The sequence below is a fragment of the Larus michahellis genome, chromosome 5, assembly GCF_964199755.1.
Source record: "Larus michahellis chromosome 5, bLarMic1.1, whole genome shotgun sequence".
NCBI classification, from domain to species: Eukaryota; Metazoa; Chordata; class Aves; order Charadriiformes; family Laridae; genus Larus; species Larus michahellis.
In genome coordinates this window covers 13855472-13869424 of record NC_133900.1, presented here as the reverse complement: position 1 = coordinate 13869424, position 13953 = coordinate 13855472, and the positions used below count along the sequence as shown (strand labels likewise).

At 38.2% G+C, this 13953-nt stretch overlaps 1 protein-coding gene across 12 annotated transcripts in view; it reads right to left on the bottom strand.

The window, feature by feature from the left end:
• Positions 1-13953, bottom strand: part of TTC29 (tetratricopeptide repeat domain 29) — a 279336-nt gene that overhangs the window by 204945 nt on the left and 60438 nt on the right. For 4 of the 12 annotated variants that reach the window (XM_074588974.1, XM_074588976.1, XM_074588977.1 and 1 more), the window contains exons 2-3: positions 8081-8325; positions 7140-7258 (exon numbers count right to left, since the gene is read on the bottom strand). In XM_074588974.1, coding sequence (XP_074445075.1) covers positions 7140-7258; positions 8081-8131 — 170 coding nt within the window. In that variant the 5' untranslated portion in view covers positions 8132-8325. Of the gene's footprint in view, positions 1-7139; positions 7259-8080; positions 9190-13953 lie in introns of those variants that run through there. The other 8 variants (XM_074588979.1, XM_074588982.1, XM_074588987.1 and 5 more) reach the window with 5 other exon arrangements.

Sequence of the window (13953 nt, the reverse complement as noted above, 5' to 3'; positions counted from 1 at the left end):
TGAAAATGACAGTGGTGTCAGAGGGTAACAGGTTGCTAATAAATACAATAGTTTAGGAAAGTGCTATTCTTGTCATGGAAAAATATATTCTGAGAAAAATAATACCACTGTAATTCATTTTTGAAAGCTATAGAGACTTCTTGGATGAGGAATGCAGTTATTAAAGGCAAAAGTACACAATATGTTGTAATGAAATGGTTGCGCTACGCACTTCATTAAACGTTTTGTGAGCCAGCTGGGAAATTCCAGCTCTCCCCCCTCCAGAAGGAAATGTTTTCCGTGGTCGGATCACTAGAGGGAGCACATAGAGCAAGAGCGACAAACAAAAACATACCGCCTGGGTGACCCCAGCCTGCGAGCAGAGCTGAACGGGGGGAAAGACTAACCAAGGGGCTACCATAATTTGTGTTTATGCTTCCAGCGCAAGAAACTGGATTACAGGATTCATTGAGAAAGACCTGACCACTTCCAGCTATCAAAAATAAGTTGATGCAGCAATGCTAAAGTTCTTTCTGAGCGACCGAGTTGGGAAAAAGCTGACAGACTGTGCATTGCACACGTCCATTGGAAGAAAACACACTTGTCATATGAGATGCTGAAAAGCTTAAAAATTCAGAGAGCACAGTAGGGAGTCTTCCAGAAGGAGTCAAAGAACTGATATGTTTTGGATGTGTTGACTGTTTGATTTACAATATTTAAAGGTAGAAAATAAAGGGAAAGGAATCAGTCAGATTTTATATAAACCTCAGAGGAACAGCAGCTAAGGAAGGGCTGAACTGCAGATGTACTGGAATATCTATGATATTTACACGATCATTTCAAAAGCTCATCATTTGTGTAAAAAAAAGAAAAAGAAACAAAGAAAACCAAGCACCTAAGTCTGTGCTTTAACATTATTAGCAGTATTGCTGGAATAATACTGTTTACAGAGCACATTTTACATTTTTAGCTCACTTTAATCCACTATTCCTTATAGATTAGCAACAAAGCCTACATTACAGACAAAAGAACCAGTGTAGAAGAAACTGCACTTACATCACAGAAGCCAGTGGGCTGCTGAAGTGCAGTGCCTTCCTTAAAAGAATTTACAATCAATGCTGTAAACTTGAGGTATGCGCCCAGCAGAGTGTATAAGGCAAACATGAAGATATCATTGTACAATGTTATAGAAATAATATGTAATATAAATAGTGGAAACTTCTCTTTTTGCTCATTGTTTATTGAATCCTTCGGCCTGTAAACTTTACTGTTTTCCCTCACCTGGAATTACAGCATGCTCATTTGAATACCACAGCATAAAATAAAGATTGAAATTTTAAATGAGTACTTTCATTGCCAAAATTTTTTTTAGTGTCTTAGATGAACTGCAATAACAATTATCTCTGCCGCTATCCATAGACTGGCACTCGGAAGGCCCCTGTGGATATGAATACCGCCCAGCCCCAGAGTGTACCATCTGGCACCCCCAGGCTTCACTTAGACAATTTTACATCGAGTCCAGTGAAACCTTAAGTAAAGACTGACTTTAGTTTGAGTGACTCTTGCTCCCCAGTCCTTGGTGGAAGGCACGGTCCTGTCGCACGCTGACACAGTGCACTGAGTGATATGCATGCACGTAACCCAGAGAATTTCAGTCTTAAGCTTCTCTTCTTGAAACAACAATTAGGGATTTTAGCAGCGAAATGCTATTAACGGTGAACAACCAAGTCTACCTGTCAGCCTCCCTCCTGCACCCCTTCACAAACGTGTTTGTGTACGAACAAGTAAGTGTCGGGGTGGGGACGCATTTCCACACACGGCGATATCGTCTCCCTGTGGCACTCTTGCTGGGTGGTCCCGCAGGATTTTGTGGCAGGAGATAAACCCAAGCCCTAAGCTGTCAGTAACCTGTCGATCCCAGTAGCATTCATTTCTAGGACATTCATGACTTTCGATGGTCCGTGCATAATTTTCTTCCTTTAGGCACAAAGTTAATCTCAGCCTACGAACGGTTTCTTCGACTGCTTACTTGTGATTATTTTGCTGGCAGAGAGCTCCCTGGTTGAGCCATACCTGTTTGGGTAAGAGGCGGTAACACAAGGCTATTCCTGTCCTAACAGTAATAAATGTTTTCTGGTATATACATAGATAATACAACTCTATGGCTCTCCATATGTGCATATATATGGATATGATACACTAAAATAAGCCTGATGTTACATAAAGATTGCCAAGCCAATCAATCACAAGCTGACAAAAATACTTAAAAAGAAGCCAAAGGAAACACTGGTCTTAAGGATATTCATACAACCCTCAGTTTCTCCCTGAATCACCAGTGTAGTACAATCTTAAACTTCATTATCACTTCTCTTTTTTTCTCCCTACAAAATCACTGCCTTATTCAACAAACATTTACATATTAAATACTGTTCAGGGAATGGATCATTCCAAAAACTTATTCTCACGCACTTCCCATTTCTGCACTGAGAATAAAATTATTGATTTCTGTGTCACCAGTTTCATTGTGCTTTACAGCAAGAATGCATGTGTTTTCACATACACAGCCTCGACCAGCAGAAAAATTATTCTTATTCCCATTTTATAGATGGAGGACTAAAAGCTAGAGAGATTGAAGACAAAATGTCAATGGACCACTAATTTTCTTAACAACACTGAGACTGAAATGGGTGCTACGGAAGTAAACTCATCTTTGTTGACTCTGAGACTATTTTTTGTGCGTGTGTGTCCTGTAACTTCCTCCTGAATTTATTACATACCTTCCAAATGGGACAGTAAAAGAGGCAGGAGTCCTATACACGTGAGTCTCCTCTTGTCTTGCCTCTCTCTGAGAGACCTTTCCACTCTGCCGTGGCACTAAGAGCAATGCCACATTCAGGTCCCATTTAGCCTGCCTCTCTGAACGGCAAGCCGGAGGGCTTATGTTAGGCTTTGTTTATTGATATTCTATTAGCAAATAAAACGAGTCCCCCGAACAGCTTCTTACAAAATATACTGTGGTGAGGGTTTTGGCAGAGGGAGAAAACACGAGGAAGTCTTGGGACAACAGCCCTTCTTTCAGCACTTGTCAGTAACAAGGAACGTGCTCTCAGGTGTATGAGGTGGGTTTTCCTGATCAGTTGTTTAAAGCCATCACACAGCCCTCTGCTTAGTGTGTGCATGCTCCTTGGAAAAGATATAGGATGAAAATTTTTCCTCCTTGTTCAATATTTGTTTGCCAAGCTCTGCAGAAAACTGAAATGAATAGTCAAGTGTGGTTTTACACAGCTTTTGGCCATTCTGCCTTCTGTTCTGTATCTTTTAACCTCCAGGGCATAATTCTTCCTCCTAATCAATCCCCTTTTGCATTCCTTATGGATTCTCTTCTTACTTTTAACACACAGTTTAAGAGGACTATCATTCCAGGGAGATCTATACTCCTTTCTACTAGTATCATCTTGCTTGCTGCTAAAACTTGATTCAAAGTTGTTATATGCCTCCTTCAGGTTCAAATATGTAAGCTTCCTATTACTCACTAAATATCCCCATTTTTTCAGTTTGCCTTTCTAGGGCCCCAGAAGTACAGATTTATCTTTCACTTTTCTCAGAAAAAGAATTGGACAAAATTGAATCTGCTCTAAGTTGTTTTTATGTCCAGCCCCTTTAGATCTTGCTGTTCAGTGAAACTAAGCATAACACATCATTGTGTTTTGCTGGTTCACTGATTGTTTGGTAAAAAAATCTACCTTCATTCACTTTCAAGAATATCTGAGACCTGACTTTATTGGAAAAAAAATTTGTGAAGTCGCAGTGTTCAAATGTCCAGTTTTTCAATAGACATTTTTTTGTGTCTTAGTCTGGGAAAGAGAAAATCTCTCATGATCACATAAATTCCATTACTAGTTTCTGCCCCACCTCACAAAATGGATATCACTATCCAGTTCCGAACCTTAGATATTTCTCAACATCCCTCTTCCCGGTGGCCCCATTTTTTATTTCACTAACAGACAATCCTGTCTCACTGCCTAGGCATATATTTCTCAACTTTCCTAATCAATTTTCAATTCTTTAATCCAGAGTATGTCATGGCTGCCATAGTTCTATCACTACTGCAAGTTTTGGGTTTGTATCCAGTACGAAGAGTTTTAATTCCTTCATCCTATTGTTCAGGCTTCCAGCAGTAGGAGGAACAGCCAGTTCCAGTGTACTTGATGTACCCTTTCATTTGCCACTGATAATCATCACTTCTTTCTTCATTTCATCCTACTGCAACTATGCCTCTTTCCCTTATACTGCCTGTAGAAGGCTTAAACAGTTAATGCTACTTCCCCATTCTTCCCCAGTTTCCTAGTTTAGAGCTTTTTTTTACCGGTCATGTCTGCCATCAACTTAGGAAGCTCTTTCCTGTACATTAACTGGAGGCCCTCATTTGAAGAAAGAAACATAATTCCTACATCCATCACACAGGTCAAACACTGTCATACCTTCGTAAAAGCATCACACCCCGCTTTCTCAGGATTTAGGTCAAAAGACCTGAATTTCCCTTCTCCAAAGGGCCAAGTCAGGTTCTCAGGAGCTTCAAATGAACTAAACAGAAATGAGGGTTGATTTTATGGGAACGCCATATAAAAGCAAGTAATGTTTGCAAACATTATACTTTATCACGTGTGCAGCATAGGGATTACATCTACCGTTAAGGGAAAGCCAAACAGTAATCCACCCCCAGTCCTTGCAACGGGCCCTCATCCTCCATGACCATGCTTCTCTACGTACCTATTTGGCCACTACAGTCCCATCGGCCTCTGTCTATTACCATTTCATTTAGGTGCAAAAGAGAGGAGCGAGGGGCCAGGGAGAATCTATTCTTCTTCTCAGTCTGTTCAGAAGCTTTAAGTGCTCTGACAGCAATTAAATGCAATTAATACAAATATACTGTGCCTGGTGGCACAATACATTAAGAAGGTAAAATCTCAGCCAACATAGCACTAATCTCCTTGCTCCCACATCTATCCCTAACCTTCTACTCTTCCCAGGAGAGAGATACTTCCCAGGAGTATCTTTTAATAGGATTTGGAAAATAATATAAATTAATTTCATGCTTAAAGAGTTGAGGATTAAATCCAAATGTAAAAGGAAATAAATGTTGCTTCAAACTAAGGAACAGTAGCGCACCTTTTTGATTTTTAAACATTAATAAGGCGGCAACATCCTACAGGACAAAGCCTCTTGCCATATGAAATCCACATTTTTAACTGCTCAGATAAGAAAATGTCTGCAGTTCCATGAAACCTTAAAGCTGTCTGTGGTATTTCCAGCATCGTTGCTCTTGTCCTAAAAGCATTGGCCTTGACATCCCTTACTGCCGGTGCCACCACACGCTCACAGGCAATAGGGCACAGTCTGGGCCTTCTTATGCTGAGATGTGAAAAATCAATTGAATCCCCAGCAGATGGAATCACTGGTGCAGAAAGTGACTAAACACTAACAGTTATTCTGTGATACCAAACTCTTGAAAGAGGATACTGCAAATACATACACTACAAGAAAAAAAAAAAGGTGATTTAATTTACAATAACTCTCTGGATGGTATTGTTATTTTGGGGCTCTGTTCTTCTACAGAGATGTTGCTATTCACCGGTAAATTAAGAATTTATCTCCAAATATTTTCTATTCACTGATAACACACAGGTATATGATACAATATGGTATGATACACACTGATATATGACATTATCACATCACAATAGTGAAACACGCAGAATATTTCTATTCCCTTAGCATCATGCATTAAAAACAGACAAGACTGACAAGCAGAGTCTTTACATACTGGGACAGGAAACACAATTTTTATTTCTATTCCATACTTGTGTGATTCTAGGTTCTATATGCTTGTTTTACTAAATAATGTCTAATTATTACATCCTGTGCATAGCATCTATAATATACAGTTCAGTCCTTGGTATGAATAAATCCAGCCTGATTCCTCTTTTTTCCCCTATTTATTCTTCCTTCTTTTTTTTTCTGTCATTCTCTATATTTTCTGCTGATTTCATCAGCATCTTCTCACCTCTCTCTCCGATTCTTTGTTTCTCTCTTTCACTTCGCATATTGCCTTGTATATCTGTGCTAACATCCAGCTGAGCTGCAGGGAGGATTTTTTTTTAGTGTACTCTCTGTTTTTGTCAGTCCTATTATAACATACTCAGGATGATATACTACACTTGAAAGCTTCTAGTATAAACGTAAAGAAGTCCTATTATCTATTCCCAAAAGAATGTTAATCATAATGCTTTAATCATAATGATAATCATATATGTATTTGGAAAAAAACCACATTGCATAGTTGAGCATAGGAATAAATGTCACAAGATACACGTTCTCGTCCTGGCTTTTGCACAAACAATCTTGTGGTTGCAAGGAAACTATCTGATTTTGTTTTCTAGTTTAGTTTACCTGTCAAAATATATGAATAATACTGGCCTACTTGATTGGGGGATGCTTGGTTCAGCTAATGCTTATAAAGGCTTTGAAAACATTGACTATGCCAGGCTAAAGAGGTGCAAATTATTATTAGCTGTCAATTATGTTTTATAGAAAACACTGTGGCTGAACGCTCATCAAACTTGCAAATTGGTAGAAAGAAGAAAAAGAGAGAAAAGAAAGAGGGAGAACAGTAAAGACTGCTTTGAAACAGTATATATTGGAGCCCGAGTGTGATCCGAGGCAACAAAACTTTTGTGTGAAATCTTCATAATCTGCACAGCTACACCTCACTTGAAGTGTGAAACTGCGGCGTACACACACAGACCAGTCAAAATGAAACTTTCCAGCTTTAAATTCTCCAGTTTTCTGTATAGACTCTGTGCTGTAACTATACTGATGCTAATGGTATGAGGTCAATTAACTTTGATCTATAATGACAAGAGCACTAGCTCCCTAATTTAGTGGAAAAAATAAACTTTCAGCAACCTTGAACGCTCCCTGTGCACCACTATGTGTGCTTCCTATCAAACTTATAATTGAGCACACTCTAGCGGTCTGCAGCATGCTAAGGAAACTGTGCACACAAAAGTACAGTCAGACGGAATAAATGGGTTCATACATTTAACTGTGCAATATGACACTGTCCAGCTGTACAATATGTTCAGCTGTGGACAACTCACCCGTCGTCTTCCAGCGGTTTGAGAACCTCTGGCTTAAAGACCGATGATGTTCGACGTTTGCAATTTCCACGTTCTGTAGCTTGCTCCTCAATGACATTATATAATGCTTTATAAACTGGCTACGGCAATTTATGGGAAAAAAAATGCACGTCACTAGATTAACCGGTTTGAGATCATAATTCATCTCTAATGGCCTTTCTTTGACAACAAGAAAACAAAAGAAAACTAAAGCTGATAGGGCTGTTCTAGTAATGTCAAAAGTTGGCATTCTTTATCAGTCTTTAACTTAAAAGCAATCCTTGTCAGAATAATGATAAAGGCATCATAGGGATTTTGCTTTTCATGTGTCTGACATATAAATCAATGATCCAAAAAACAAATCATTATATATGTATTTTTTTTTAAAGTGAATATAAAACAAGCCAGCTTGTGTACATTTTATATTCCTCTTTGACAGAGTCAGTTATACCGTTTCTCTGAGCGCTCACTCACGGCTGAAACTGCTCCCTCCTCCCAGTTATAACACTGACCCCGTTTAGAGAGCACATCACAAATAGATGCACTGAAATCAGTAGCCTTTTCCAGGGTGTGAGCTGACATAATGGGTGGCTTTGCTTTCTCTTGGGAGCAAGCACTCTCTTTATCACTAGGACAAATGACCTGTAGGAGAGGTACCCAAGGCCAGGCACTCTATTTCCTTATAAATGCCAGATCAGATCATAACACATTACTGTGACTCGCTGTGTTAATGACCAAGCACTTCGATTTGCAGGGAAAGCAGGAAGACGTATCAGACTGAAGCTAAGCCCCGTGTATGTCAGAGTAGACTTTCTAAGCAGGCACGCTGCTTTTAAAACTTCACTTTCCCTTTCAGTACACAGCTTTGAAATTCATAGTTACAAACAGACCAAACCACTTACATTATCAGAAGCGAGGCTTACCTTACAGCAATCGCCATCTGTTAGAAACGGGGTAAATGATGTGTTTTTCATGTCAGGGAAGGGTGGTTTTTCAGCTCTCAAGGGGTTCTTCACTTTGCATGTTATTATTATTAGTAAATTTTTTTTAAGTGCAGGTCCTTCTTCCTCAGAGTGGGCAGATGCCAGCAACTATAATGCCTTTCTCAGAAGTACATGGCTCCACCTCATGCCTCTATAATCCTGAGAGCGAACAAGGATTACTGAGCCTAAAAAAATAAAAATAAAAAAATATTATTTTTTCAGGTTTGAATGAATCAGAAAAAGAAAAATAGAACTATTCCATATTTTGGAGGAAGAAAAAAAAAACCCCAACCGTACTATGGGAACAGTTAAAGGTAAATTAATAAAGAGGAGAAGTAGAGAAGGAAAATAAAGGTTAGATGATAGAATATCAGACAGAGAGAAAAGAAGATGTAACCAATAGTAAAGGATTAGAAATAAAAAAAAAGAGGAGAGCAGTTTAGTAATAAAAAGGAAGTACTAGAAATAAAAATATTTACTCTCCCTTTTTTGCATCTATTAAGATTAACAGAAACCTGAGAAAAAAAGGAAAATATGAAATATCCACAGTGAATAGAAAAGCTTCCTGAAAAAAAAAAAAAATCCAACAGAAGAAACCTAGGAAATTAGAAAGAGAATACATGTGGAGGGAAGGAAAAATATAAAGGCATAACATAAGGACATAGGCCTTCACACTGGTCGCCAGTCCAACCACCCTGTAACCATAGACAGCCATAGTAGGGAAGTCTGGCTCAGAATTGCCCACCAGGTACTCAGTTCATGTCAGGCCATGAAACACTTAACTGAGCATTGAAGTAAACAAAACATTTACTGCGTCAAAATAACATGTCAGAGGCAGAGAGCAAAGTACAACGTGGTATCATAGATCCCCAAAAAAGATATTTTTCGTTAAAATTCTCAGGAGAATCTCAGAAACTGTACCCCCATGCTCTACAGGAAAGCTAGGACAATGTTTATTACTGGGAGCTTTTCTAACACCCTGACTTTCCACATAAAGCCAACAAGATACATGAAAGCAGAGGCTAACAGTGACTCCAACTCAAGTTCCTTCGATAACACAACTCTTCGGATGCATCGTTCTTCTCAATGAAGGTATTCACAAGCTTATATGTATTCCTCAATATACACATCCTTAGATGTAGGAAAATACGCAGATGTGTTGCCAAATTAGGAGCATAAGCGTAACAGCGTTCATTTCCGTTCACGTCAGATGGACTATGGTTACTTCCAAGTCTGAGAAATCTGTGAGAAAAGCTCTTCATTCTTTGAACTCTTACTCCTAGACTATTTTCAGAAACTCTTATTAACTGAACTATTCTAAAAAACAGTATGCAAACTTGAATACCTATTGCACTGAAGAGCTGCTGGGGCAATGGGCCATGCAGATTCTCTGTCGCCTTCCTCTGCCAAGGATATTAGTCTCCTGCTTACTGTGCTTTTATCTGTGTTTATCCTCTAAACTAAATTAATTGAAATCACGTCCTTATCTTCTACTACTTGGAAGTCCTTCCTATCGTTTCCATCTTAAGGCAATTCCTTAGTGGAGCCCATTTTCTTTTCCATGAAAGTGGCATAAATAATAGTGGACAGAGAAACAGAACAGGTTTGGTAAAGCCGGTTATAGTCAGTACATTTTAGCTGGCTAAGGCTTAGATTTCTTGGCACAGAAATCAGGAATCAAACTTTGAGACATTACTTTTTTAAGCAGCAACTTAAACAAAACCAGTTATTTTGCTTTAAAAGTCGGTGATGTTTTCTCCATACATATTGCATTATGTTAAAGGAAGACCAAGTTCTAAAAAGAAATTTTTATCTGATGTAAAACTTTTTAAAGAAAGTCTGACAAAAGCATTCAAAAATGATACACACCACTACTAGATAAGAAAATAGCAAAGCCTTGTGGTTTAGTCTCGTTTTGTTGTGAAGACGATAAAGAGTTGCGCTTGCTTGCTTTTCTTCCTTTTGCCTTCATACAGCCACGTGGAAATTCCTCTTAATCATATTTATACAGAATGAAAGGTTGTCTTCCATTTTTAGAAAGCTGAATTATCCTTTCTAGGTAGCTACTGAAAAAACACAGTCACGGGAGTTTTGGAGACAGCAAACAAGAGAGAGGGCATCAGAGCTAAAGTGAATTTAATGTAAAAATAGAAAATATTTAGAATTATTATTTCTGCTTTACCATTTATGTTTACTTAAAAATGAATGTTCCTTTCTTTCCTTAACATGTTCTTGGTGTTTAAAAGGGTACATGTATTAGAAATCAGTTTGTATCTCTCAGAGAAAGATCATAGCATTTATATGCCTGTATGTCTGTCTCAGAAGAGTTAGAAGTATGAGTTTTATATACAGATGTACTCAGAGATATACTTATATATATATAGGCTTCTGGGTCCCACAAACAAAACTCAGGTATAGGCAAATACATGTTTTCTTTTTCTACCCCATATGAACCACGTGGCTGGTTTTGAGGAACACAATTACTCTTCCCTAGAGTCAGCAGGAAATAGATTCCATAACAACATCTGAAGAGTACAGAATATAGATCAGTCCTTGTTAAGTTTATATTTGATATGAGTGTCATGTCAGAGAAAATGCACGAGCATAAACTCTCCAGACAGTAGATTGCCCTTGTTAGCTTTTTGCCAAGCAACTCCGTGACACCTGTTTTCAGGCCTCCCGATGAATCAGAAGTACCTTCAAACACATTAAAGAATGAGACGGAAGCAGGCAGGTCAGAGGAAGAGAAAGATCTATAGGTTGGATCCTTCATCCCTAAGAAAAGAAAAAAAAACACCCCATACTTACTTTTACCCTTGGTGAATTACCAGGTTTCGTTCAGTTTTGCAGGGCTTTGTTTTATTCTAAATTACGGCGTTTATTGTGCTTTCCTCGATACCTCTGTATAAAGGCTATTACCATTTACCATCTTACAGTGATCTGTTACATTTGACTGAGCAAAACTTCTGTCATTTGTATTGGTAACAAGATTTTGCAAGAATTGTTTAGCTTAAATTGTTTATTACTTTTTTTAAAAAGAAAAGGTTAATGAAAGTGCTTTATTTGAACTTCACAAACATTCCTGTTAATAGCATTTACCAAAAATATGAAAAATAGCTAATAACAAAATACAGTAGTTAAAACAGGATTTTTTCCAAGCCAAAACATTATTTGCTAAGCTTGGTATATGGATATTTTAAACATCTGTGCTCATTGTGCCTGTCTTTTTAAAAATAAGCCTTTGACTTTTTGGAAGGGATATTTATGCAGGGTAGCTGTGATAAATAAGGTAAGTGCTGGAATTTCTAGCCCTATGGATGATTTGCACATGCAAACTGAGTACAAATGGATTTCAATCGCATTTTTTTCTACTGGTTCTGTACACATTTGATAGTGTGCAAACGTTCATACTAGCAATTTGCACGTGTAAGGCTGCGTATACATACACACAGTGCCCAGAGTGAATTATGTCAGAAAATTAGACTTTCAAAGTTTCCTTTTGAGTAGTAACAGAGAGCGCCCTGCATTACATAGGCTGGAGACCCATTATACTGAGCTGTATCTAAAACGACAGTTTCTCAACTAATGAAATCATATATCTTTTGTTCACTCTACAACACGATATAAAGGTGATCCTTTGAATTAAACATACATCAAGCAGCAGCGATAGTGGCTAAGCTGAGTTAGGCTAAGGATCCACAAGAACCTATGGAAATGCACATTTCATAGCTGTGGACAAAGATAATGGCATGCAAGGAACTGCTATTCCAGAAAATGATGTAGCCTTTCATCCTTAATAACCAAATAAAAAATGGGAAGTCAGTACTTGGGAGCTACTCCAGCAAGCAGATCTCCAGGAAACAAGGTTCCCCACAGACTATTCCTTGATCTTAAAGCTTAACGTGAAACATTTATATGCACGTAGCACCTGGCCAGAAGACGTGGGAAGGCACTTTTATCACACTGGCTGTATTTCTTTCTTAAATAATAGATTTCCTCTTTTTTTCCCCCTCTCCTAGAAATGGAATACATGCTCAATAATGTTTCTGTACTTTTTTTTTTCCAACAGTTTAAGAACAACCAGACAATCTTGAAAACCTCAATATCACACAATCTTGAAAATCATTAACACCCCTCAAACCGTCTGGTGCTGAATTGCATACCAGTTTTTGAAAGCAAAAATATGTAGTCCAAATAAGTTAAGCATTATTTGGATGAAGAAGTGTTTGGTTTTGCTTGTTGTTTTTTGTTTTTTTTTTTTAATGCATTAAGGTTAATTGAATGCAAATCTTCCCCCCACATTTCTTTAGCATCCAGGCACACAGACTAACTAGGTCCAACTGAAACTACACAAGTCAGTTGAATTATGTACAATATTTTCCCAAAGGCATTCCACAGGAGTGAAGAACAACAGTACGTGCACCTTAAATCACTGCTCCAAGCCCTTGCCGGCTTCGCAATGGTTGACTCACTTGTGTCTTAAGCAGGAGTCAATGTGTCAAATATATATTAATATATGTAAACCTGTACATACTGCAGCTATATCTTTGTATTCTTCAAATTATTCTTGGTTTTATTTACATCCTTAATGTAGAATGAAATCAGTTATACATGCAAATCTCCATGATAACATCTACGCAACCTCTATGTGCATGCTTCCACTGAAGCAAATAGGAAAACACGCTTTGAATCAAATGACAAGTAGCTTAGTACAATGCTTAGTCACCTCTGACTGCATGAAAAATGAAAGGGGATTTCCACATGGATTTTATTTTTTTTTTGGTATTAATATTTTCTTTACAAATAATAAATCCCAAAATATGTTACCCATTAAGACCAGCATCTGTTGAGTGCACAGGCTGAGAAAGTAAAGCCTTTTTTTTTTCTTGTGCAAAACAACTCTTCACATCTTTATCGAACAAGAAGCACTGATTTTGCTTCAGCTTTGCAAAGAAGTCCTGCATGTCAGCTGAGAGCAAAGCAGAAAAAAAAAAAATCCAAAACGAGATTACTCAAAATTGCAAATTGGGGCATTCGCTTATTTGAGTTTCTACTCTGGCTCCACTGCTACTGTGATACGAAGAGATTTTACTTTGGTTTGAATGTGAGAACATGCATTTTAAGAGAAACGGTGAAAGAAGTTTTTTCCCTGGTTACTTCTGTGGTCTGGGACATGCAGAATTTCAACACCCCATATTTCATCTTTAAGGCACCTTTTGCTAACTGCATCTCAGCTCTTGTCCCTTTTCCAGAATTTGCAGGGATTTGAGAAATAAATGTTAAAAAGATCACAAGTACACAGGAGGAAAAGCAGCTTTAGAGACTGCATACAACTCAGGCAGTAACAGATGCAATTAGGTCCAGGCAAAGCAAATGAGGAAATATTGGGAAATTTCACTGTCATTTTCACTTCTCACTACATCAGAAATCTTTGCTGTAAAGCGTGAATTAGACTTGCATGACATAAGATTAGGATTTGAAATGAGAAAAAAGCAGCAGCTCTCTTCCTCTGCAGCAGGAACAGAATGTGAAATACCTGAAAACATTCGGGGTTAGCACAGCTATTACAACAGCATTCATCTCTCCAGATGATTTTTCTAGATTTGCATATGTGTAGAAGAATAACAAATATTCCTCTTTTGTGCCTTCCCTCGTGTAGGGGTGTATTGTTTCCAGTTAACATTTTGGAACCCGAGGCACGGGAAATTCTCTGCACAAGCCAGTGGGAAATCAGCGCTCCCCTCTGTGCTCTCTCTTATGCTTTGAAAATCTTTAAGAGCGCTCACCGGTTTCTCTCCACCGCTCAGGAAGGA